The sequence below is a fragment of the Pygocentrus nattereri genome, chromosome 22, assembly GCF_015220715.1.
Source record: "Pygocentrus nattereri isolate fPygNat1 chromosome 22, fPygNat1.pri, whole genome shotgun sequence".
Taxonomy (NCBI): domain Eukaryota; kingdom Metazoa; phylum Chordata; class Actinopteri; order Characiformes; family Serrasalmidae; genus Pygocentrus; species Pygocentrus nattereri.
This window is the reverse complement of record NC_051232.1, coordinates 16363855-16390560: the sequence shown is the minus strand read 5'-3', so window position 1 is coordinate 16390560 and position 26706 is coordinate 16363855. Positions and strand designations below refer to the sequence as shown.

Here is a 26706-nt window from a genome sequence, read left to right as displayed (position 1 = left end):
CAGCTTGTATAGCAGTATAGATTCACTGTCCTCTGTAAAGAACTCAACACACAGCCATTAATGTCTAAATAGCTGGCAACACAAGTGAGTCCACCTCACAGTGAACATGTCCAAATTGTGCTCAAAGTGTCAATATTTTGTGTGCCCACAATTATTGTCTAGCACTGCCTGAACCCTCTTGGGCATGGAATTCAATTAATATATATATATACATATATATATATATATATATATATATGTGTGTGTGTGTGTGTGTGTGTGTGTGTGTGTATGTATGTATATATATATATATATATATATATAATATATTAAATATATAATATATATATAATATATAATATATTTTTTTTCCAGCACTTAGCAGATGCTCTTATCCAGAACGACTTACAAGAAGTGCTATCTTTGCTAGTTACCAATAGGTTAGAGAGAAACACAGTCCTGAGCACAGGTACTGCTAGAAACAAAAAGTCACTGTCCCAGAGAAAAGGGACAGAGTTGAGTACAGAACTGTGTGCAATACAATACACTACAATACAATAAGCTACAATATACAATACAATAAAATACAATATATAAGTGCAGCACAATATATTGCAATCAACACTTAATTCAATGTTTATTTAAGAACTGTGTAAAAAGATGTGTCTTCAGTCTGCGATTGAAGACAGCAAGAGACTCTGCTGTGCGGACAGCCAGTGGGAGTTTGTTCCACCACTTGGGTACCAGTACAGAGAACATTCACGATGCTTGTCTTCCATGCGCCTTGAAGGATGGTGGGTGAAGCCGAGCTGTACTCGAAGCTCGAAGGGCTCATGGTACAGTTTGAGATTTCACCATTGCCATCAAGTAGATAGGGGCTGGTCCATTTTTGGCTTTGTAGGCAAGCCTTAGGGTTTTAAATCTGATGCACGCAGCTACAGGAAGCCAGTGAAGGGAGCGAAGCAGTGGGGTGACATGGCTGAACTTGGGGAGATTGAAGACAAGCTGTGCTGCCGCATTCTGGATGAGTTGCAGAGGCTTGATGGCCTGCATGGGAAGACCAGCCAAGAGCGAGTTGCAGTAGTCAAGCCTTGAGATGACAAGAGACAGCACTAGCACCTGGGCGGCCTCTCGGGTGAGGAAGGGTGGGATTGTACGGATGTTGTAGAGGAGATATCTGCATGACCGAGTTAGGTTCACAATGTGAGTTGAGAACTATAAATGGCCATAGTGAATCACACCAAGACTTCTTGCCTCTACAGACGGAACAATCAGACAGTTCTCAAATGAGATGACAAGATCATGATGAAGACCTGTAGTTGCAGGCATGAATGTCAGCTCAGTCTTGCTAGGATTGAGCTTCAGGTGGTGAGCTGCCATCCAAGAAGAGATGTCAGACAGACAAGCCGAGATGCGACTGGAAACCTCTTGTATCAGAAAGTGAGAAAGAAAGCACTAGTTTAGTGTCATCAGCATAACAGTGATAAAAGAAGCCATGAGAAGATATTACATCATCAAGAGAGCTAGTGTAAAGAGAAAAGAGAAGAGGACCCAGTACCGAGCCTGCTTGGAGAGGATGTGAACCCTCTCCATGTTACCTGATAAGAGCGATCTTCCAGATAAGACTTGAAGCACTTCCATGCATAGCCAGTGATTCCAAGGTTGGTGAGTACGTCCAGAAGGATTGTATGGTTGACCATGTCAAAAGCTGCCGAGAGATCAAGAAGAAACAGGACAGATGACAGGTTGGTTGATCTTGCTGACTGGAGCTTCTCGGTCACTACAATGAGAGCAGTTTCTGTTGAGTGTGCTGGTTTGAAGCCAGACTGGTTGGGGTCCTGGAGCTGGTTCTGTGTGAGAAGGAGAGACAGTTGATTATAGACTGCACATTTAATAATTTTTGAAAGGAAAGAAAGAAGTGATACTGGTCTGTAGTTGTTGACATCAGAGCTCTCAAGCGTGGGTTTCTTCAAGATGGGAAGTACTCTTGCGGTCTTGAAAGTTGATGGAACTTCGCCTGATGACATAGACTTGTTGATGAGAAAAGTGATGAAGGGCAGTAAGTCTTGGGAGATTGATTGAAACAATGCAGATGGGATGGGATCCGGCGGGCAGGTGGTTGGGTTACTGGATTTGATCAGTTGACAGCATCTGTGGAAAGAGATGAAAAACATTTTAAGGGATTGAGAATGAGAGGAGGAGGTCTAGTGGAAGGAGTGAGGACAGAGGGAAAAGACAGATTCTATCAACCTTCTCCTCAAAGAAGGTGACAAAATCCTCAGGGGTGAGAGAAGAGGGTGGAGGGGGAGGAGGAGGGTTGAGAAGAGAGGAGAAAATGCTGAGGAGCTTGCGTGGTTCAGATGCTGATGCTTCCAGTTTTCCTCTGCAGAAAGATGACTTTGCAGCAGTAACTTTGAGTGAGAACTTGGAAAGGAGAATTTGGTAGGAGTGAAGATCCGTGTCGAGCTGGGATTTCCTCCACCTTCTCTCATATATATATACATATACACACACACACACACACACACATTCTACTACCCTGCAGGAAGGAACACAACTAACAACATTACGTCATATATCTGATGCACAATGTTTTGCTGCTTATGCCCAAAACCAATACCTGGTTTTAGATCGGTGCCATCTCTTGTGTATACTTAGGGTAATGACAGTCTATACCAGCTTTGGTGGATCAAGCTTGTAAGAGCCAAAGGAAAGTATAATATGAGGTGAAGCATCAGCTATGAAAAGCAAGTGATGGGGAAAAAAAGAGGGATACATAAAAAAACCACCACACTTACTATGCAGTTCAGTGTCTATGGGGAGTGTGGAGGGATAGAGGGATGAAAAAGAGCAATGCAGATAAGCTAACCTTCTACGAAACACAAGAAAATGGATGAAGACCAAGTAGATGAAGAACAAAGGTTTCAAAGTTCAATGTTCTAGCCTCAAAATGCTGGGTTTGGCTAGCCAACCACTAATAAGTCTTATGGAAGCCCATTTATGCCAGGCAGAAGAATCGTGATGACAAATTCACTCATTTTGACTTAGAATCTTGAGTAAGTAGTATCTGGATTATTAGGATGCATTTCTGACATACTATGTCAAAATAATGTTAAATTAAGTAATAATTTCAACAGGTAACATCTCAAGTCAATATTTCAACACAGTACATTGATATTTAGCTCAAATATGTTATTTCAAGATGCTATTGAGAACATGAGTCAAGAATACCAAGTTAGATTTGACAAGCTAACTTAAAGACCCAAAAAGTTAATTACGAGCTTAATGCACCAAGATACCAGGTAAATATGGTGCTTTGATTTGACATGATTCAACTGTGTTAGTTGGTTGCATGAGATTAAAATGGGTTTCATCAACACGGTTGCCCTCTTTCAGTTTTGACAAGCGCGTTGATGCAACCGACTGACATTTGAATGCAGATTTTCAGTGTGAATTACTAAAACTGAGCAGAGTGAATATCTACTGGCTGGCTATCTCTCCCTCCGACTTACATCCGTCTGGTTTTTGACATTTCTCAAAATATTTGCAGGATTTTCCAGTGTCTCCAACGTCCGAGTTCAGTTCTGGCCTTCGTATGACCTGGGCAGTGAGCGGTTCTTCCCGCGGAGAGACCTGTTGATTCGGACGGTAAGACAGAAACGCTGTGCTCGCTGATCTGTGCTGGAGAGGAGTGGAGAGCAGAAAGGGGGAGCGAAGCGGCTGTAGTAGCCGCTGGGATCGCATCAGTCAGTCGCACTCAGGCTACCAAAGGCCACATTTCTTTGTTTATAGTTCCGTTTGGTCTGAGCGTGTTTCCCAACTCCAGACCTGTAGTCCACGTGCTCTGGACATGCTCCGTGTTTTCCCTGGTTTTCCTGCTTTTCCTGATACGGATCAAGACAGATTGACCGTTTGCTAGCGACATGATCCAGGTGCAGAAAAAACCTTAGGTGAAATGCTGGTGCGCTGATATTGAATTGGTGGATTGGAGACTAGGTTACCTGTTTTTATTAATTTTTTTATTATTACTTTTGTTTTATCAAGACTGTTTATAGACCACATTTATTTATTTGTGAGTAATTTATCGTACCTTCGGTGATATTAATTTCTGTTCAATGGGCGAGGACCGCTTTAACAACAGTCTTTGTTGCTGGACGTTTGATTAAATTTTATGACTAAGTGAAGGTTTATTCATTAAACACATAAATTACGAGTGGCTCCGCCTACCGCCACACGCCTGCTGTCGGATTGGTCGGATTGGTGTGAAGGACACTTTCTTTAGTTTTTTTTCCCCAATCTGTATCACGACAAGCCACGCCCCTGTCGACTATGAGCCTCAGATGTTGGGAATCCCAGCTTTAGCACGTCACTGTACGCCAAATAAAATAATGATGTTGTACTACTGCAGCTCTACAGCTTCACATATTTCAGCTGATTCGCTGGAAGCTGTAAAAAATACTTAAAGGATACTTAAGATGTGTCCTGAATTATGAACAGAGCCGATTTGGTGATGATTGAGAAAGCTATGTGACCTTGAGACATTCAAATCTAGAATACCTCATATTATTAATAAATCTCAGCGGAGTCAAATATGAATGTAAATAGAACAGTTACAGAACTGTACTAAGCGTTTAATGACTTCTTGGTGTTCCCATTGAAGTAAAACATCTTAAAATACCCACTCATGTTTAGCAAATGCATCCTTCTTCCAAAATGGTTGAAAGAAATAGTTGAAAGTCCATTTGTTGGACTTTAGGTTAAGATCTTTTTGTCTAGAGTGACCCTATACCATAGTTATGTTTAACAAAACAGTCATAACACTGTAACACAAGACTGTTTTATCTCATTCTGAACATAACTCGAAAAGGCTAGCCAGTGCACAAATACCACGCTTTTGATTAAAAAGAAAAAAATGACTTCATTGCAGAAAATGTGTTTCCATAGTGACACTGATCTTCAGACTTTGTGGTACCTTTACATAAAACAATGGGATCTAACTGCTTACCATGTGGCCATTAGGGACAGGGATGCAGTCTCACTTCCTGCTCTGAAATTCATGGGTGTGGCTAAAATAAGGCTCCTCCTATTAACAGAAACTTTGGCTGTATACACAATAGTTTACATCCTGCTCATGTACTAATTGAGCCCAAAGTAAGTAGAATGCAGTACATGGCCAACATGAATTTCATCCGTATGTCAAAGATACCCGCATGACCTACTAATCCTGACAAATATTCCAGTACGCAGGTAGAGGACGGTAGGACGTAACCACTGAGGTAACCACCTTCATATTTTAATAGCTGTGGATTCTGCCTTTCTATATATTTATGGCGGCAAAATAAGATAAATTTCCCAGCTTGCGTGTGGAGTCACACTGCTTATTCAGTCAGAACAGCCATTGTTTTCAAGACAGTAATGAGAATGAAATGACTCACAAATGGAGGAGAACAGGTGTGCTTGGGAAAAAAACAGATTTACCACACAGACAAATTTTAAGACTCACATTTTTAAAGTTTTTTAAAAATTGTGGCGTTGAAGATGAGCCGAAAACAACACCCTCCACTCTATCATAAAATGTCACATAGGCTCATCTCTCGACCAAAGCGTACACACTGAAAAAATTAGCCAGCAACGGTTGCTAAGCAGTGATTGGAGGGATGAGGAAAACTTGTAATGGTTCTGATTGGTTCCATTCCTGATACTGGCAATCTAGCAGCACCCCTGGTACAGCATACTGGTTTGTTTTGTACTATCCCCAATAATGCCACAGAACAAAATGATGTGTTAATTGCAAGGTTTAGTGGGTGTGTTTGAGTAAGGAAGCTGCCAAACTCTGCTGGACACCGGGCCCTCCAAGACCTATACTAGCCAGTCCTAATGCAAGAGGCAAGGTTTGCTGGAATACAGGTAAAGTCAATAACGGCAGGGGGACACGTGTCCAGGTTAATTACCGTCGTTCACGCTTTAAGGCTGTTTAAGGCTGCTAAGCCTCCCTGTGTAAAGCGCATTAAGCAGGCTGGCGTAGCGCAAACAAAGCCTACTTTGGACTTGCGCAGGCTTAACTACACAAGCACGAAGAATCACAGATCAGTTGAGAGATATTGCCGTAGAGACCGATGAGTTATGTAGTAATGTGGCACGTGTCGTTAATTAATCAGTTGCCTCATAACTGAGATGGATGTAAGCCTGATTATGTGACTCTGTGGGCTGTGACAGGAACGTAAGGCTTGGAAAGGGTGAGTGGAGAGCTAAATTAGTTAGATTTTAACTTTAAAACTGTATCATCTATATTGCTTTTAAATCTAACTTCATTTTTTGTCTTGCAACAACAAAAACACAGTTGCTAATGTTCTCTGGTTAACACCACTGATTTTCTGAAGTGTCAGTAATGTGCACCATTTTGTGTGATTGTCTTGCAGAGCTCTTGGAACTGGGCATATCTGAAGCTGAAAATGATGGGTATGGCTTTATATCTGCTTGTCTCACCGCCTGTTTAACACTATTAGAGTGCATCTAAACGTCAAAGTTCTCTGTTCATCCCACTTATGTGTGTATTGTGTGTTGGTATGTTGATCATGCATGTATGCAGATACACAGCGGGCTCTGTTGGCTGTGGAGCGGCTTCAGGAGAGGCTGAAGGAGAGAGGAGAGTTGCCTACAGAGGAGAAACTGAACCTCCTGAAGAGTGTTTTACAGAGTCCCCTGTTCCACCAGATTCTTATTATGCAAGAGACTGGACATCATCATCAGCACCTGCATCAGGTACTTATAGGCATGACCTTTTAAAGCAGGGGTGGGGAAGGGCCGGGTTCCTTCATAGATTCTTGGTGTTTTCTGAACTTATGCGCACCTGATTCAACTAACCAGCTAATTACCAGGTTTAGTTGGTGTGCTATAGCAGGGGAATCGCCGTCAGTGTCTCACCCGTTCTTTTAAGGAAAGGTTGTGCTATAAACCACATCTGCAATGAATTACCACCTTAATGAAGACCTGGAAAAAAGAAAAAAGATTTGGGTGACTATTGAGTTCTGTTAGTTGTTATCAATATTAGCCTATTCTAAACTAAAGAAGCAACAATTGGACTCCAGACTTGTCTTGGCTGACCAGCTATATCTTTCCTGAACTGTTCCTTCAGGATGTTTTTAAACAAAGTACTTGCACTATGAGGGTGTAATGAGAGAATGTGAGTATACTAGTATTTATAACAATGGTAATTAGTGTAGTACAGAGGCATCTTGCACTAAAAATACAATGAATTGAATTTGCGTGAATAAACTCAATTGTGAATAAAGTAAATTCAGTGCATTACTGACTTTACTTTAGCAACTGAAGCTAGGTCAAATGGCCAAGGGCAGATCTTTTTTGGCATTTTTTTATTTCTTTATTTAGTAACTACTATAAATCATGCAGCAACTACAATGGAACTAATATGTAGGTCATGTAGTTATGAAAGTGAGGAAGTGTCAATCCACATACAGTCCCTTGGAGTTTAAAGGTTAAAAAGAGACAGTGGCACACAGTTTTTGTTAACTGCCCAGAGGATTAACGGATTTGTGTTAATACTCTCGGCAACCAGGTCTTAAGGGCAACGCAGACGATTAATTAACAGTACAGACACCATTACACCGCTAATAACTGCTTTTACCTCCTTCCCTATTGGGTCATCCCAACCTTGCAGTCTACTGCTACATCAGCTGTAAATGCAATGATGTGCATGTCTTGTCACAGTATTAACCAAGTGTGTTTGTTTTACCATATTTTAGTCTCAAATCAAAAAAGCAAGTTCCCTTAATAGTTGTTCATTACCTGGATTCTGTCATGTTTATTGCCTATATACAAGCATAAGTATGCAGTCTGTTATTCAAGTTTGTGTAACCCATTAGTTTGCTTAGTGTTCAGGCTTTTATCCCACTACATTGGCCTGTTATGTAATTACCAAAGATTTCTTTGGACAGTTGACCTAAAAATACCCAGAAGCCTAAACGTGGGTTGCTGGTCTGTGATAGACATTTTGAACACTAAAACAATGCTAATAATATCCACAATGGCTTGTTCTAATTGGCATATTATAATGATCTAATATTACATAATATATTCAGACATAAGATGGAAAAAGTTAGGTTAATTCTGAGAGATTTACTTGCCTAGTTTGCAGTCAGTGAGTGTGGTACACATTTAAATGTCCCTTACAAAGGTTGTATAAAAGAAAAAAGAAAACTTTATATACAGTTATGCACAAAGTTTGGCCACCCCTGGTTAAATTACACTTTCGTTCATTTTGAAGTCCAATCTCTACAGAAATCCCATTTGCCACATTTTACTGCACATTTATTTACTTGCAAAAGTTAACAGTATACCTTAGAAGAAGGTTAAATGTGTTATAGGTCATGAAGTTCTTAAAGGTAAATTCCACTGCATAGTTCTATTATTGAGATCTAATCAAAGTCATTCAGAGTGGTTTAATGTGAAATGCAGAGAGATTCATTGACTCAAATTTTTTTTACAGTGGTGCTGATGGGAAATAGGGGGGGTCTTTCATAAAAAAGATTCCTCAGTTTAGCCAGATATCATAAGCCCAATACAAGCTAATTCAATGGGAAAAGAGCTGAGGGACATTACCATTGAGCAGCCTTCATCTTTGAGCTGTTTTCTGGCTAACTGAGAATTCTAGCTTTGTGGAAACCCCCACAACACATATAGCCATTTCATTTACTATATAAAGCCACCAGTGAACTTACATGAGTTTTTATATGCAATGTTGACAATGACAACTGCAAATCTGAAGATTTTTCTTTTGAGAACTACGTAAATAACGTGTATGTGTGTATGTCTATATGTCAAGCTGCTTATTTGGAACAGTGTCATGTTAAAACTTTCTGTGAGGGAACTTGAACAAAAACATAGGTCATCTGATCATATCGCCACCACTATGACACTAGAACAGCATTCCACACCAAACCTCTCTGAGTGACTTTGTTTGCATGTTAACAATTTTATTATGCAGAAAGATTTAAAAATAGATGGAATACCCCAAAAGGCTCCAGTTCCCCCCGCTTCCCAGAAAGATAATTGTCTTAGAATATGTGTGTGTGTGTGTGTGTGTATGGAATACCCCTTTTAGAAGAGATCTGTAAAACAGTATATTCAAAAATGATATTGAAATAAAAGTACAGTTGAAAATCCTGATTATGGGCACAAAAACATTTTGACATCAGTGCTTGCACACGTAAATAAAGTTAGAACTGCAGGTAAAGACAATGCTCAACTAGTACAGCTTGCCACACATGTGTTAGTTGACCTCCCCATCACATTCTTGACAGATACACAACATTCTGAGCATCACACCTATATGAGCTTTTTGGACATCCCATGCCAAAACTGTGGATATTAATGAGGAGTTGAGTTTCCTTCATGGCTATAAACACCTCTACACTTCTGGGAAGGCTGTCCACAAGATTTTTGAGTATGTATGTGGGGATTAGGGCCCATTCAGTCAAAAAAGCAATCATGAGGTCAGGCACTAACGTTGGATGAGAAGACTTGGCTCTCAGTCAGTGTACGAGTTCATTCCAGAGGTGTTCAGTGGGGTTGAAGTAAGGCCTCTATGCTGAACAATGAAGTTCCACCTCATCGAGGGGCTAATTTGTAGCATGCTTTGACAGCACCACGCTTAGAGTCACTAAGCTCTTCAGTACGGCCAATTCTACTGCCAGTGTTTTCTTGTGAAGACTCCATTGCTATGTGCTTGATTTTAAATCATATCAATTCAGCCAGTTTGAATCCTGAATATGATGGAAATTTAATTACCTAGACAAACATACATAGCAATGAATGAGATTAAGCTGGAAATGCAAATCAAATTGTAATGCATTTCATGCAGTGAGTTAGAATGAAAACTCTAAAATCTTGGGACAAAAAGTGAGGAACAGACAGAATAAAAAACAAGCAGCTCCTCACAAACTATTGAATGTCATTTTCAGTCAAGCGCTTACAACTTGTGACCATTAAACTGACTGTAGAATGACTGTAAAGCAACCTCCATTAGTAGGTAGGGTTAAGAGGACAAATAAGGGCAGTCTGTATTAATGGGCAGTGTGCTGGGTAATGGGCAGTGCAAGGGCTAATGGAAGGTTACCAAATAAGCTTTAAAGATATAACACAGACCTAGTGCAATTAGAAGTGCAGGCCTAATATTAGTCATTTTCTGTGTGTTACAATGTGAAATTTTTATCTTGTGGAACTGAGGACGAACCTTGGGTATAATTCAGTTAAGCGAAATTCTCTTAGCTCTGAAATGTTTCCTCTGTTTTCACATTTCCTTTAATCACTGTGGCATTGTCCAATTTTCAGAATAAGTTTCTATGTTGTCCAAGCATTTGACGTATTACATTTGCCAGCTTTGTTATCGACTAGGGCTTCTAACCTGCGGTAGCCTGGAAAGTGGACCAGAGGACAGGTTTATGCTAACAGACTAAAATGAATGTAGGTGACCATTAAATACTGTGCACCCCACTTTATTTATTTAATTCCACTTTATTTATTTTACATTTAGTTTCCACTGAAATTCATTACCACTGCCCCTCTTTTCAACCCCAGTCTTGGAAACTCCTTTGACTTTTCGCCTCTATATTTAAGCAGATTTTCATTAATTGATTTTCTTTAGCCTTTTAAACTTCAATGATTCTACATTCCCAGTCTGCATAATGTAAATGTTAGTTTCATAGTAGCTACCAAATAATTCAAAGTACCCATTAATAGGCCTTGAGATTAATAACTGAAAAGTAAGCCTGGAATTTCAGGATGTAATCATCTGCAATTGTAATCACTGCTGTGTTCCCCCAGAGCTTCCAGTTGCTTCAATAAACCTCCCACTTGCCTTTGCTCAAACATTAAGTGAATAAACACAGCCCCCAAACACAGTGCAGATGTCTCTTTACTGTTGTAATGAATCACTCATGAGGGTGGTATGCGTGTTCTGGGAATCCTGAGCTGATCAAAATTTACTTGTTTCTGAACCTATACTACATAAAACAGTTAAAATGGTTAGGATAGGGGGTTATATCGTTTTACTTGGAACCAGGTACTTGGTCATACATTGTATGATAGCTCAAGTAGAGTAAGCATGGCTATGAAAGTTAAAGAAAAAATGAATGCTAGGCCTTGCCTGACCTTGGGAAAAATTAAACTTTGATTATGCCAGGAATTCCTGGGTGGTTTACTATTCAGTGGCATTATGTGAATTACCTCTGACAAGACCAATTAGATTATAACACAGCATCTCTGGGAGTATGTACATAAAAGCCAATTCAAGAATTCAATGGGAAATTGATGGAACTCAGCTTAAGCTTGTGGACATGTAATAATTGACATCCAAGCTCCAAACTACCTGGCAAACAGTTTTTCCTTTGACAAGGAAAAGCACAGTTACAATTCAGGATGTGAAGTAGCTGATTTTGGTGTAGTTAGATTTAATGCAATGAATGTGGATATTCCAGAGCATGCTATGGTAAACAGTTTGTCTTTTATGCCAGGTATTCAACAAATCCTGTTAGCTTTAGCAAGAAAATAAAGAAGTTGCTACTTAAAAGTTAACTACCTTAATAGTTACATTTCCATCAGAATGATTTTTACTGAAAATGTTTAAAGTTTAAAAGTATTTAGAAGTAGAAAACCGAAATTGGTTCAGCTGTAATGGACGAGTTGTTCATCGATAAAAATTGGACCGTCTGGGCTTGTTGCAAATGATATTTCAAGACCAGGAACATCAATATGGAATTGACGCCCTTTGCTGCTGTAATAGTCTGCGCTCAAAGTTCAGGCTAATTCAGTCAGAAAAGATCAGGCACTGATTTTGGACAAAAAGGCCTGGCTCATAACTGCGTTCCATTTCATCCCAAAGGTGTTCCTCCACAACAATCTTGTCAAGCCATGTCTTTATGGATCTCGCTTTGTACTCAGGGGACAGTCATACTGGAAAAGGAAAGGGCCTTCCCCAAACTGTTGCTGCAAAGAAACACATAGTTATCTAAAATGTCTTTGTATGCTGCAGCATTAACATTACCCTTCACTGGAATTAAGGGGCCCAAACCATGAAAAATAGCTCCAGACCATTGTCCCTCATCCACCAAACTTTACAGTTGTCACTACGTGTTTCAGTATGTAGCATTCTCCTTGGCATCCACCAAACTCAAATTCATTCGTCAGACTGCCAGGTAGTGAAGTGTGAGTCATCCAGAGTCCACTGGTGGCGTGCTTTCCACCATTCCATGGCATGGCACATAGTTATATTAAGCTTGTATGCAGCCGCTCAGCCATGGAAACCCATTATGAAGCTCAGTTCTTGTGCTGATGTTGGATCCAGAGGCAGTTTGGAACTCCGTTTGAGCTCTGTAATGAGTAATGCCGCATAAGATAGGTGATTTTTCACACACCTTCTTTTCAGGCTTAGGGGCTGGTTGCATTTTCTATTTCAGTAATTCCAAATACATTCAATGTTTTTAATGTTTACTATTTTAGACAGTGACATGGACAGAAACACCACAAGTCAACGGGTCTTCAGAGATTACAACAACACACAACAGCAGAACTACATAGAATGCAGATACACTTGATTCATTCCATTCAATAATTAAAGAATTTAAAATGTAAAGGGGTCTGTGATTTGTTTATGGTGGATGTTAAGGAGGGCATCAGTGCGCTCAGTAGTCTGACTACCTCAGCACTGGTGGTGATGGTCAAGTCTTTTAATAATTTTTTGAATTCCAGTTTTAAAATCTCCCCAGAAATGTCACCTGAAATGTATAACTTGTACATAAACTAACATTTAAATAAATGAAGGGTGGTCTTTGGCTTTTGCACAATATTGTATATTAACACAATAGAAAAAGTCCAGGACTTTATACTATTATTCCGTTATTATTGACAAGCAAGCTGAGACCTTGCTTTTATTGTGAAAATAGCTAAAACAAAAATCTGTACTGAATTAAGAAACGCCGAATGACAGAAAAGTACAGCAGGCGCGGGCTACTAGAGGCAAGACAGAGATCGGATAACAGGAACTCAGGCAGGGGTCGATTCACAGTGAGAAATACAGAATAAGAAGGGATAAACAGCTTAGACTGCTCAGATGGAACAAGAGCCTTCACACAAATTATGGCAAAATTATGACTACAAGAGACCTATAACCACTAACTCAACAATGCCTGCAGCTCAAACAAAAGGTGCTTCTTCCTAAGCACTTTTCTGTATTCATATTTAACATGAGTGTTTGCCTGTAATTTAGTGATGGATACACAGTTTCTTTGAAAACCGTCACAGGGACCAAATGGAGACTGTGTAAGCTACTTACCTGAGCTGCCTACTAAAGCTTTGTTAAGAGAGAGGGAGAAACCACACACACACACACACACACACACACACACACACTTTCTCTCTGAGCCCACTTAAGCTGTACTTAGTAAATGAGCAGAAGTCACAGGGGCCGTACAACTCTTACTGTCTTTCTTTCACACATATACTTAATCCCTATAACCGTGGAAAGAACATGCAGAAAGAGTATGTTTGCCCAGTTAACTTTAATCGACCAACCCATACTGACAAAGATTATAAATATAAAAGAGAATATAATTTCTAATACAGTCCTGTGCAACAGTAAGAGATCATGTGTTTAATTCCCCGTCAAAAGTGCATGTTATTCATTTTTCCAGAGATATTTCTGAGAAGATTAGAATTTAAAGCAATCCACATGCATAAAGAGGAGGATCAAAAGAAAATAAATGAAACCTGGAATACAAAAAGTTGTTATAACCTATAAAGAAAACTTGACTCCTTACAATCCTGCAAGTACCCTTACAACTACCTCCCATCAGATTCTTAAAGTCGTCATCTTTGTGAGACAGGGGAAAATAAAGCTCCACTCTTGATACAGAGCTGAACAAAAATCCACAGGTGTTTCTCTCCATCCTTCCACTGTAAGAAGACAACTCAGTGCTTGGAGTCTGAAAGGATGTGTAGCTGTCAAGAAGCTCTTACTGAGATAAGGAAACAGACAGAAAGGAAGAAAATCAAACAAAGAAGCTGATTGTCTACTCAGAACTAAACCACCTAGATCAGAGTCAACAGACCTCAGCATCATTGAATGTGGTTGGGATTACTTGGATTGTAGTCCAGTCAACGTCTAAGACTGAACTTTGGAAGTGTGGAAAAGTATCCCTGCAGATTTCTTTGAAAAGCTGAAAGCAAGTTTCTCGAAAAAGAATTGAAGCTGCAATAAAAGCAAAATGAAATGAATGAAGCGTGATCTCTGAATTACACACATTGTGTGATTGAATGACCTTCCTTATAATATTTTAGATAACCTAACTGGCAGATGTAATCAGTCAGATGCATGGACAACTTACAAATGTGGGAAAACTGGGAAACAGTGATCAAAGGAAAACGATCCGTTTAAACAGTGACAAAAGAATGAAAATATTTATGATATTTAGTTGTTGATGCTTTTCTGTTAAATATTATAAATTAAAAATTGTACTAAAACAGATTGTACTAAATGGGCATTTCACTGAAAACTAGATAATTGAAGCATTCTTTCACAGAAGAAGCAAAAAGGTGGAATACACTACAAGAAAGCCATGCACAAAAATATGTAATGTAATTACATTAAATAATGTATTGAAAATGAAATGTAAATATAACTTAAGCAGCAAAAAACAAACACTGCCAATAACATCATATTATTGCTTATTTCAAGAAACCAAATGACTTTAGTATGGTTTCTTGAAATAAGCAATAATATCTAGGTCTTCACATCACCCATATGTGAAAATATATGTAAATTGTAGAGCATTGACATTACAGACATGACATGAAAGATTCTTTTTAAAAGAGCAATAATGAGATCCAGGCACTCCGTGTAAGTCTGTTTCTCTTGTCCGACCTTTTTGGAAGACTATATTTCTTGTGAGGCTAGAGAGAAAATATTGCACTTCAAATTAGCCCATCATTAGACAGTCTGCTTACCAATGAGACCGAAAAAAATTGTTTTGTTTTCATCTTATATTAAACTCAGATCACATCTGAATGCACCACAGTGAGTGTGTTAACAAGGCCGCTTCTGAGAATTCTGGCAGTTCCATCTTAACAAGTTGTAATTAAACTCTACATTCAGTACAACAGAGGCTTTCAAATAACATCAGATCTTAAAATCTTTGAAGTAAGGCAATGCAAGAGGGGACTATTCTGGAAACAAGTGAAAGCCATAATTTAATATCGTGATCATTGACACAATCATAATAACCTGATGATCGACTTTGTGCTCGTTTTCTGCCATAAATTACTTTACAGATTTGTGTGTGAGACTTATGAAGGTAATTGTCCTTAACAAAGTAATATTTCATTGATGCTGCTTGCTACGGCAAGTAATGTTATCAGAGAAAGAAGTATGATTTGCCTATGAGATCGTTATATTTGCTGAGGTTTGAACACCCCAGGTAAAATTCCATGTTTTCCAATGAACACAACCTCTACAGGGAGCAGACTTAAATGTAGCATTCCTCTGCAAATGTTGGTGCACAATTTCTGTTCATTTGTTGAGTTTAACAAATCAGTAAGACAAAAACTTTTGCAAAGGCCACATTTTATGTTCTTTTTTTTACCAATGTTAGATACACCAAATAAACAGTGAGTGTGCATTAAAATGTGTAGAAATATGTTCTCTGTGGAGGATGTGTTGACTTCTTTTCACTTTGAAGAGCAGCACAATATGTCATTTTAGAAGCCAGTTTTGCATGAAGTTTTCTCTGCTTTTTAAAAGCAGGCATATATTAGGGGCAGTGTGCATGATGCTGAGAGACTTTCTTTAACAACAGCAGTAGTCTTAGCAGTTATGCGCACATATGCTGAAAGTACTTTACACCTCTAGGTCTTCATTACAGAGCTGTCACGTTTTCTCTTTTTGTTGAGTTGGCAGCTCCATAATTGATAATTTCCTTCATTTCATGGTATCTTTTAAACCCTGTGCCTCACAAGCATAGCACAATTAGCAGGCTATCCACGTAATTAGCTACAGTCTTAGTAAACTGAGCGCTAATTTCAGAGATTGAGAGCACAGATTGTGGCCAAGGCAGGTTTCATTTTGTGAGAATCACACATCAAGCCAAGACTCTATGTTTGTGTTTGTGTGTGTGCAGGGTTCCATGAAGTTGCCTCGATCCCAGTCCCTCCAAGGTGAAGTGGGCCGTGTTGGTGCATCCTGTGCTCTCAGGCACAGCGAATCTTACCTATCGGCCCAACGACGAAACGACCGATATGGTTCTGCTAACCATATACCAACCACTCCCATCATCACAGAGGATGTCCAGTCAACTATACAGTCCATGGCAATGGTATGCTATATAATCAGCTATGTGTATCTTTCGCAATATTAAAGTAAACTTACCAAAGCAGTGCTCACACACACACACACACACACATACATGTGTGTATATATATATCATATATATATATATGATTGTGTCTATGTCCTGCTCTCAACTCTACTCTGAATGGTCTATATACACCAATCAGGAATAACATTATGACTACCTCCTTGTTTCTACGCTCATTGTCTGTTTTATCAGCTCCACTTACTGTATAGGTGCACTGTGTAGCTCTACATTACAGACTGTAGTCCATCTGTTTCTCTAATACTTTGTTAGTCCCCTTTTACCCTGTTCTTCAGTGGTCAGGACCCCCATGGACCTTCACAGAGCAGGCGCTATTTAGGTGGTGGATCATTCTCAGCACTGCAGTAACACTGACATGTTGGTGGTGTGTTAGTATGTGTTGTGCTGGAACAAGTGGATCAGACACAACAGTGTCCACTCACTGTCCTCTCTATTAGACACTCCTACCTTGTCAGTCCACTTTGTAGAAGTAAAGTCAGAGATGATCGCTCATCTGCTGCTGCACAGTTTGTGTTGGTCATCATCTAGTCTTTTATCAGTGGTCACAGGACGCTGTTGGCTGGATGTTTTTGGTTGGTGGACTATTCTCAGTCCAGCAGTGACACTGGGGTGTTTAAAAACTCCAACAGCCCTGCTGTGTCTGATCCACTCAGACCAGCACAACACACACTAACACACCACCACCATGTCAGTGTTACTGCAGTGCTGAGAATGATCCAACGCCCAAATAGTACCTGCTCTGTGAGGGTCCATGGGGTCCTGACCACTGAAGAACAGGGTAAAAGGGGGCTAACAAAGTATGCAGAGGACATAACAGATGGACTACAGTCTGTAATGTAGAGCTACAAAGTGCACCTATAGAGTAAGTGGAGGTCCAGTAATGCAATTTGTGCATAATTTGACTAACCAGTTTGTAGTGGACAAAGCATCTGTGTAATTTCCCCAAATAGCCCATACTGAAATATCATCACACAGACGTTTCACTCAGTATTGTACAGTCACCACACTTCAAAACAACAATACATTGTGCAGCTGGTTCAAACAACACAACCCTGGACAATGGAAGAGACTTTTGTGTGTGTGTTCCTTTCTGAAGGCAGCTGCCTAACTAGTCCTACACTCCTGCAAACAGCTGCAACAGCCGTTTTCCTGCATCGACACTGCTGTGGAAATTTGTGTATGAACAGGCTGATTTAAGGAGTCATGTCTATCGTTATATACTCGACTCAGCAGCCCAGATAAATACCGATAATTGTGACTATTAGTTTATAAATAATTTCAATTAATTCCGTCCTCATCCACCTTAGTGAACCTGCTTTGTTTCTAACACACAAAGGATAAACAGTAATGATACGTTTAATTTTGTACAAAATGCACTCAGATAAAGGGATCCCATGCAATCTGTTAAGCAGCTAATATGCATTTTATTTTATGCATTCTCATCTGATTTATGAGCTCCTAGTCTGAAATTTAGCCATCATCATTCACCTCACACTTCTCTGACTATAAAGCAACACAAGACAAGTGGAGGAGCAAAAATAAGCATCTCTGGTATTTAAAAAAAGTTTTATTCCTGAGCTTCTACATAAGTTAAAGTATTCTTCATCGTTTAGGGAGCACATCAGTCTACTGTATAGCGCTGGTCCCACTGTGTTTTCCCCCAAATATGCTCGGCAGGTCCAGCTGCTGTCGGTCGATCAGCGCAGTTTTCTCCCTGTGACCGTTCCTCTTCCTCAGCACCTCAGACAGGTGCTCCTCTTCTTCAGCCCCTCAGACAGCTCCTCTTCCTCAGCACCTCAGACAGCCAATCCTCTTCCTCAGCCCCTCAGACAGCTGCTCCTCTTCCTCAGCCCCTCAGACAGCACCTCTCCGCTGCTGTAGCGTTCGTTCCTGAAGACACAAAAAAAAATCTCTAAATACTGATGCTAAATGAAACTAAACGCAACTCGACAGTGAACAGCCAATATTTTAAACCGGACTCTCTCATTTTGAAGAACAAGCTAACGAGCTACAAACGCAGCCGGTCAACTCGCCTTAGACACAGGAACAATTTCTAGAGACCTATAAACAGAAATATGTTCAATGCTTTACACAAATACAATTAATCTAAACAGTAAAGACAGAAGTGAAGCAATAACTTACATTTAAAATCCTTGGTTGGCAAAAAACGGGCCATGTTGATGAGACCAGAGCGATTGAACTCTCGGCAGGTGCACAGTATTGTGGGACTGTCTTCACTGAGAAGGGTACATGTGATCCTGCCTTCAGATTCGGTCAAAATAAGGCATCCAAGAAGGCAGCTGCCTTATGCTGCCTTCAGAGTTGGTCAAAATAAGGCACCTTAGAAGACAGCTGCCTCATGCTGCCTTCAGAGTTGGTCCAAATAAGGCACCTTACAATGCAGCTGCTTTATGCTGCCTTCAGAGTTGATCAAAATAAGGCACGTTAGAAGGCAGCTACCTTATGCTGCCTTCAGAGTTGGTCAAAATAAGGCACGTTAGAAGGCAGCTACCTTATGCTGCCTTCAGAGTTAGTCAAAATAAGGCACCTCAGAAGGCAGCTGCCTTATGCTGCCTTCCGAATGGGACAGCACTTGTCTCAGGAGTGCGCAAATGCTGCCTTATATTGCTGCCTACTTAGACAGCTGCCTTCCGATTGGAACGCACCATATATCTTATTTCGGCATGGGGTAATGACCGTTATCGTTGACTGTTCCAAATGATGGTATGTAATGTTAGCGTAGGGGAGGAAATATACACCCAAAAATGTTGTGAACATTAGTAGCTTTGTCATGAACTTCAGGATGAGGGTCAAATCATGAATTGCTATTACTGAGCAAGCTTAGAGTTCAGCCAATTTAAGAAATTAATATAGTTAATAAAACCCAATACAGTTCATATTTTAATATAGAACATTCATTTCATTATTCAAATTATTGCTTAGCAGACTTGTGAAAACTATGGGCATGGCAGATTCATACTGGATTAAAATCACAGATCTCATCAGTATTAACTTAAATTATAGCATCTCCAGGTAAAACTAATCCACCTTAAATAGGGCTTCAGTATACAACAACTAAATTTTTTAGTTTATAGGTTTCAGAATATATTTTCAGTTAAAAAATAAATTGGTAAATATAGAGTAAATAATTAAGTCAAACAGTGTCGAAACTGTGTGTGTTCACTAGTGTGCATGTATGTGGGTGTTTCACTGCACAAATGGGTAAAATACAGAGGTCTAATTCCTCTGTGTGCAAGCACAGTTGGCCAGTGGTTCTGAATTGTAAAGTTATTGAATCAGTTTATAGAAAATGAATAGATGTTTATGGAAGAGTAAAGGGATGGAAAATGAACAAACAAAAGGTACATAAGGTATCTAAAACCTTAAGGTACATAAAAATTATGGGTTAAAAAGAAGCAATAAATGGGTGAAAACTGATAAAAACTGGCACTTGGTGCCATACACACATTTGGTATCTGGTATATACACTGTGAAGTCCAAATTTACCTCACTAAAAATGTGATGGTAGCTACCAAAGGGGCCGCTAACCAGGTCTCATACCAGCTGGTGCCCAAACATTGGCGTATGATATGCCTCCCTGTCTTTCTTTCCCAGGGTCGCCGTGTGTTGAGTGTGGACTTTCAGAAGGGGGAAGGTGGCTTGGACTTCGATGTGGTGGACTTACAGGCTGAATACAAAGGAGGGTCCGGTATTTTCATACAGGGAATTAAGCCTGGCTCAATGGCCCACAGGTACACACCTAAATCCTTGTTTTTCTATCCCTGTGGGGTCTACCGCTGGTACTGAACCAGAGATTGCTAAGCCTGTCTTATCATAATTCCAGCTCTGTCCTGACCATCACAAACATGCAGTCATGCAGAGGTCAAAGTGTTTACAAATGTCAGTACTGTACTTGGAACATGATTTTTTTCATAATAGTAAGTAAATCTTTTTTAAAGCTGTTTTATGTTTTTAAATAACAAGTACAGAGTTAAAAAAAAGGTAAAACCCTCTGCTTTGCTATGCAGCGAAAACAGAACTATCTAGCTATCTAATCTTAGCTAAATAGCTACTGTGTTCTTTTACTACTTTCTTTTTAATTTGTGGTTTCAGAAACACACTGACAGGCTTTTTTTAAACTTAAAACTTGTGCTTAAATGTTTACTGTCACTGCATGTTAGCTAGCTAGCTAACTGTTTTGGTGAATGCAGGCTAACACCCAACATAGGCTAATGAGAAGCAAGTAGCCAGTAAATGCCAGTAAATCTTGAGTTAAAGTAAGTCAAAGACGTTACCCAATTAGTTTTGCAGTGAACAACATACTTGCTCTCATTTGAAGCAAATTCTAAAAATCACTGTATTGTACTTTGTAATAACAGGTCATCTTTTCACAATTTTTTGGCCTGAGAAAGCAAGCTAGCTGGCTAATTAATAATAGCTCAATAGCTGTTGAGTTCTTTTACTGTCCTTTTTTATTTTGTTGTTTCAGAAAACAAACATAGTAAACAAAGATGTTGCTAAAAATATTTTACTGCAGGTGTAGAATAGAGTAGCTAACACAAGCTAACACAAAGCGGGCCAATGGAAAGCCAGTAAACCCAGAGAAACCATAAGTGTTGGATCTTCTTACGGTTTGGTGAATGTTAACTTACGTCTCAAATTTACTTTACCCAAGTAGTTAATAGTATATATATATATATATATATATATATATATATATATATATATATATATATATATATATATATAGTATTTTTAACGAATATTTTTAATATTCAAATTATCACTACAGTTGCAGTACTACTTCAGTATTTTCTCAACTATTCCCATCCCCTCAGGCATGTGGAGTCTTTCTAATGGTTCAGAGTAAAACTAACGTGATTTTTAGTCACCCACAATAAAACACAATATACCTCACATAAAGCCACCAGAGTTTAACTGGGTCTTACAGTGTTCATCTGAAAGAATGCTGACAGAATCAAATGAAAGTGCAGAATTAAATTAGATGCACATGAAAACCTTTTGTATTATCCTTGCTTTCTTCCTGTGTTTCTCGTCTCTCTTTCAGTGATGGCCTCCGTGAATCCGATCAGATCCTCGCAGTGAATGGGGAGGTATTTGACTCCAGTGTAACCCAGCAACAGGCCTTCAGAGTGTTGCAGAACGCTGTCTCCATGACAACACTGACTGTAGCCAGAGGACCAGTCAGTGACCTCTATCCACAACGTATGAGCCGTGCCGTGTCGCTGCCGAGCGTCAGCGGCACCTTCACTGTAAGAAGTCTTGTATTTACTTTTTTTTTACTGCCTTAATGATGTTGTGTTTTTGTGACTTACAGTAAAAGTGGCAGTTGAAAACAAAAGAAAATTTACATCAGCTGTAATTTGCAGCAGTGGCGCACTGAAAAACATTTTTGGGAAAGCCTAAAAGACGATAGGCTAGTTAGGTGTTTCTTTTTTTTGTTTTTTTAAACATAGTTTTCAAACTCGAATTGTGATGCAATGTCTGAGAGGCCAGTCTAGTGATTCTGGGGCTCTAGACAGGAAAACAACAGGAATGGGGACATGAGCCTGTGGGCTGCTGTTTTAAGAAATGGTACTGCAAATGTCAACCTTTTTTTCACCTCCATATTGTTAGTCTAAATGTTTCCACCTGTATTGGGACAGTGGTTGTGATTGTGTTTGTGTCTGTTTAAAATGTGGTAAAATGGGCAGTGTATTACTGACCGGAATCTGCCAAGGTGGAATGTTCAAAGTGACCTATGAATTTGTGTCCAACCACTATGGCATCAGAAACACAGAACAACTCTGTGTGAGCAGAATCTCATTCACTGCCAGCTTGAGTCATTTGTTCATTAGCACAACAGTGTACACTGATGTTTGTATCTGTGCGAGATTATGAGGTCGAGGATCGGTCAATGACCACAGCATTGTGCAGATACTAGCATCACCATCGATGCATCACTAATAAATAATCTATTGTGGGCTATTCAAATAAAGTGTAACTCTAAAAATAATCACAAAAATAGCAGCTATTTTAACATCAACACATACAGTTTGTCTAATTTGTTTTTCTTGGAATCTTTGGTTTTGCAAATGGGTAGAAAACTACTTTACTCTGTTGTATTCCTCTCTGTTCAGGTCTCAGTTTTACAGGGCTCAGGCAAATCTTTTCACCATAGCCAGAGTTTTAAATTCAACACACATACACCATGTTGCTAAAGAACTGAAAGTTTGATAGCAGTGATTGCAATGCAAAGAGAAAATAAGGCTTGAGAAAGACTGGGATCAATCGATTGGAGTTTACCTTGCACATTCAGCAATGAATGTAATGATTTTGCTTGGCCACAATACAGTTATACCAGTCAAATTTCATTATCTTAAAAGTCAGCTTTATAAATATTCTTTTCTCATTTGATCTAGTAGGCATCTAATCAGTCTGGGTTGGTGTAGGTCTGCCAATGCCTACTTGTATGATGAATGGGAATGCTTTGGAACAACAGTTTAATTTATTATATTATATATTATATATTTTTCAGTTATTTTACAATCACTAATCATGATGATTAGCCTGATGTGGCCATTAATCCAAGTGTTGAGTTTTAAAACAATTAGTTATATGCAGTTACTGAATTGTTAAAATATTTCAAGAAAGGTGGGTTCAAATGCCTCAGTGGAAGTGAAGGTACTCCAAGACATTCAAGGCAACTTGGCATGGAAATGTTAAATAGGGATTGAATTAAAATATGTATAATAGACATCTTGAATCACTACAATGATAAGTAATTCTGTTTTCATTTACACATTTGGCCTTAAGTAACACTCTTATCCAGTGGTGTTAATTTACACTCTTACGCATATAATTTAATAGTGTTACAAATGTAGACGAATGTACCAATAGGAGACTTGCCCAAGAACCTTTGTTGGTGTAGCGTGATATGGTTGCCCAGACATGGAATCAAACTCCAGTCTGTTGTCTCTGCAGGGCAGAGATACTACCACTACAACAACCAGTGCTTATCACTTAACTACATTAATTCAAAGGTGAAGGAAATGGGGGCAGCTGTTTTACAGGGGGGCAGATCATTTTTTTAAAGAGGGTTGGCATTCCTCACACCTTGCCCCAACCCTGAAATCGATCCATGGTTGTCAGGTGTGCTATGTAATGGTGATTTGCTATAATAATAAAATGCTGTAGTTATGGTTAAGACAACATGGCCTTGAAAACAGAAAAATATGACCTGGAGAACATACAGCTTGTCTGTAAAGAAAACACCAGCCATTGATTTCAAATGCTGGACATAAGTGATAGAGGCCCAGCAGAGCTATGGATGGAGATAGATCATTGAAGAAGAATCCAACAAAAACATGGGGAAAAATTAAAAGGATAAATAAATCAAGCAGTGCCATCTTTAAAGATATTGAATGAAAAGAGGAACAAACATGAAAAAACAAGGATTGTTTTCAGAATTCACAAATTTCAGCCATGGATCTGTTCTCTAAGAGATGAGAAGGGACAAACTAAAATAGATGAAATATAAATAAAAACAGTTAGAAAGAATATGCATAAGACCTCTACAGAAAAGATTTCAATTGCAAAAACTCATTTGGTGATGTTGAAGACGATTCAGTGCTAGACAGACACTGCCCTGAGATTGTTGCTGAAGAAGAAAGCCTGGAACCCTTAACATTCAGCAGAAATATTTCAAGATTAGGTTTAAATGCTTACCAAATTATGCCAGCAAATGTGGAAAACAGCACAATGGCCAGTAGATTCGAAGAGGTAAGTTTTTTCCCAATTTCAAAGAAAGGACACAAGAAAGTGTGTAAACTATCACATAATTTAATTAATATCACACTCAAGTAAAATTATGCTTATGATCATTCTGCACAGACTAGCTTATCCTGCTTTTACAACCCCATTTCCAAAAAAGTGGGATGCTGGGCAAAATGTAAAAAAAAAAACAAAATGCTATGATGTGTGATCTGGTTGTCACCAGAAGCAGGAGTATTGTGTACTCGACCCAGAATACTGAAACAACGATGCGACAAACTAACCGAAGCAGTTATCCAGAACTCGAACAACATTGTTCCATGGGTCAAACGACAGCCTTGAGAAAATACTGAGGCAGAGGGATGCATTGAGGAAACTGAACAAAGAATATGCACTGTAGAAACTGTACTGAAACAGTTGCTAAAACAGCAACTACTCTTGAAGCAAAACTGATTGACAAAGAAGGGCACTCGCACAGGGACAAGATTAGAATCTATGGCATTCCTGAAGATCTGGAAGGAGGCTGCATGGCGAGTTTTTTAGAGACCCTCCTGAAAAACCAATTAGACCCTCCAGATGACACAAAGCTTCATATCAAACAGGCACACAGTGTCTTTGCCCCAAACTCCTCTAATGGCGAAATGAAACCTCACTCAATCGTTGCAAAATTTGAGTTATCGAATGAAGGAAAACGTGCTTCAGAGAGCCTGACAAGAAATGCATGGAATAGGCCGAGGCGTAAAAAGTGCTGAAAGTCAGTAAAATAAAGATTGAATGCTCTTTCCAGATAAACTTCGAGTCTTCTACGAGGATGGGTCTCTATGGGGCTATACCAAAGTGCAGGCCACAAAAGATATGATCAAGTGAGGATGTCAAGTAAAGGTGGTGGAATCACCCCCTGCACTGAAGGATGATATTGAAAGCCTGTCTTTCTGGCAAGTCATTGAGAAATGGAGTGGCCAAGGGAAAGGTAGACTACACAACCATTCGGAGGAAGATCAACTTCCCCAATACAAAGAGAAACTGAAGTTTCAGACAGAGGTTGCCAGCGTGTGAGTTTGGTAGTTGCTGTTGTTTTCCTACATACGTAAACATTTCAAGTAATACTGCTGTGTTTGTGTTTTTTTTTTCACTTGACAGTACACATGTTGGGCTTTTCTAATTTCTTGATAAAAACCAGACAGTTGGAAGGTAAACTTGTGCTGTTCTCCTTAAGGGTCCTCTCTCTAACAATGAGAGGTTTTCCCCTTACTAGCGCTGTCCTACATCAAAAACGCAGAAGGTTCTTTTAAAACAAACCTCAACATTGGAAGTCATTGTATTGACACAGTTTGTGTGGTTAACGATATTCTCATTTATGTCTTTGTTAGGTTATATTGCTTTATTTTTCATGAAAGCTAAAGGGGAGATGCCTAATGGTTTATTTGGGCAATCTGTGTTTCAGAGAAGGGTTTTACGATATTGAAGAGGAGATTTAATGGCTAGTACAGAATTGAAAGTCATTTCTTTTAATTATAATGGAGTATTCAGCCCTACTAAGAGGAGCAAAATTTTGACCAAAATGAAGAAAGAAGAAGCCTCAGTAAAACTAATGGGATTTTCAAAAATCTCTTTTTCCTCATATAAATCTGGTCACAGGACAGGTGTGGTGATATTAATATCTCACCATATCCCCTTTGAACAATTTACAGAAATTAAAGACAAGACACGGAGGTTTGTTTTACTTGGAGGGTGTTGATCTAGCAACCTTAAGTTTTACAAGAAAATGTTTGGACTAATGGCTGATGCATCAGGTATTTTGAAATGTCAAAGAGACAGGAATATTCATCTTAATCCGAAATTAGATTTGACAAACACATCCCAAAGAACAACACCACTGCACAAAAAAATAAAAAGGTTAAAAGAGGAAATGGGAATAGTGGGTCTTTGGAGGGACTGTTATCCAACTGGGCGTGACTACACTAATTATTCATTCCCCCACTTGGTGTATTCAAGAATTGACTACTTTTTTATTTTCTAAAAGACACAGACACAAAATAGCTAATATTGACCTCTCTGATCATGCACTGATTTCATAGTCTATACTGCTTAATAATAGCCCTAGAAATAGAACATGGAGAATAAATGCAAGTATTCTCAACAGTGCCCAGTTCAAAGAGCAAATGAAGCAAGAAATAAAAGTATTTCTAGAGGAAAATGATAATGGTGAGGTCGAACCTGAGATCTTATGGGACACAAGGCAATTAGAGGCAAAATTATTAGTTACTGCGCTCTTAAGATATAGCAATTGCAACTAGTAGAATTGAATGTTAAATTAAAATATTTAGAGATTAAACATAAAGAAAAACAAGACCCAAGTATCATGTCAGAAATTCTTAAAATTAGGAATGAAAAAATATATTATACACTCAAGAAATAGAAAAAAGATAGTATTTACTAGACAGAAACATTATGAATCAGGACCAAAATCAGCAAAACTTTTAGCGAACAAATTACAAAAACACCAGGCAAA

General features: G+C 39.0%; 1 protein-coding gene and 1 pseudogene across 1 annotated transcript in view; one reads left to right on the top strand and one right to left on the bottom strand.

The window, feature by feature from the left end:
- Positions 1-609: 609 nt before the first annotated feature.
- On the bottom strand, positions 610-1710 carry LOC119261984 (annotated as a pseudogene).
- A 1851-nt stretch (positions 1711-3561) lies between these two features.
- The window catches only part of si:dkey-92j12.5 (multiple PDZ domain protein), a 104756-nt gene continuing 81611 nt past the window's right edge, over positions 3562-26706 (top strand). Inside the window, exons 1-6 of the mRNA XM_037532622.1 lie at positions 3562-3627; positions 6399-6438; positions 6569-6741; positions 16167-16361; positions 20037-20173; positions 21490-21694. Coding sequence (XP_037388519.1) covers positions 6432-6438; positions 6569-6741; positions 16167-16361; positions 20037-20173; positions 21490-21694 — 717 coding nt within the window. The 5' untranslated portion in view covers positions 3562-3627; positions 6399-6431. The remainder of the gene's footprint in view (positions 3628-6398; positions 6439-6568; positions 6742-16166; positions 16362-20036; positions 20174-21489; positions 21695-26706) is intronic.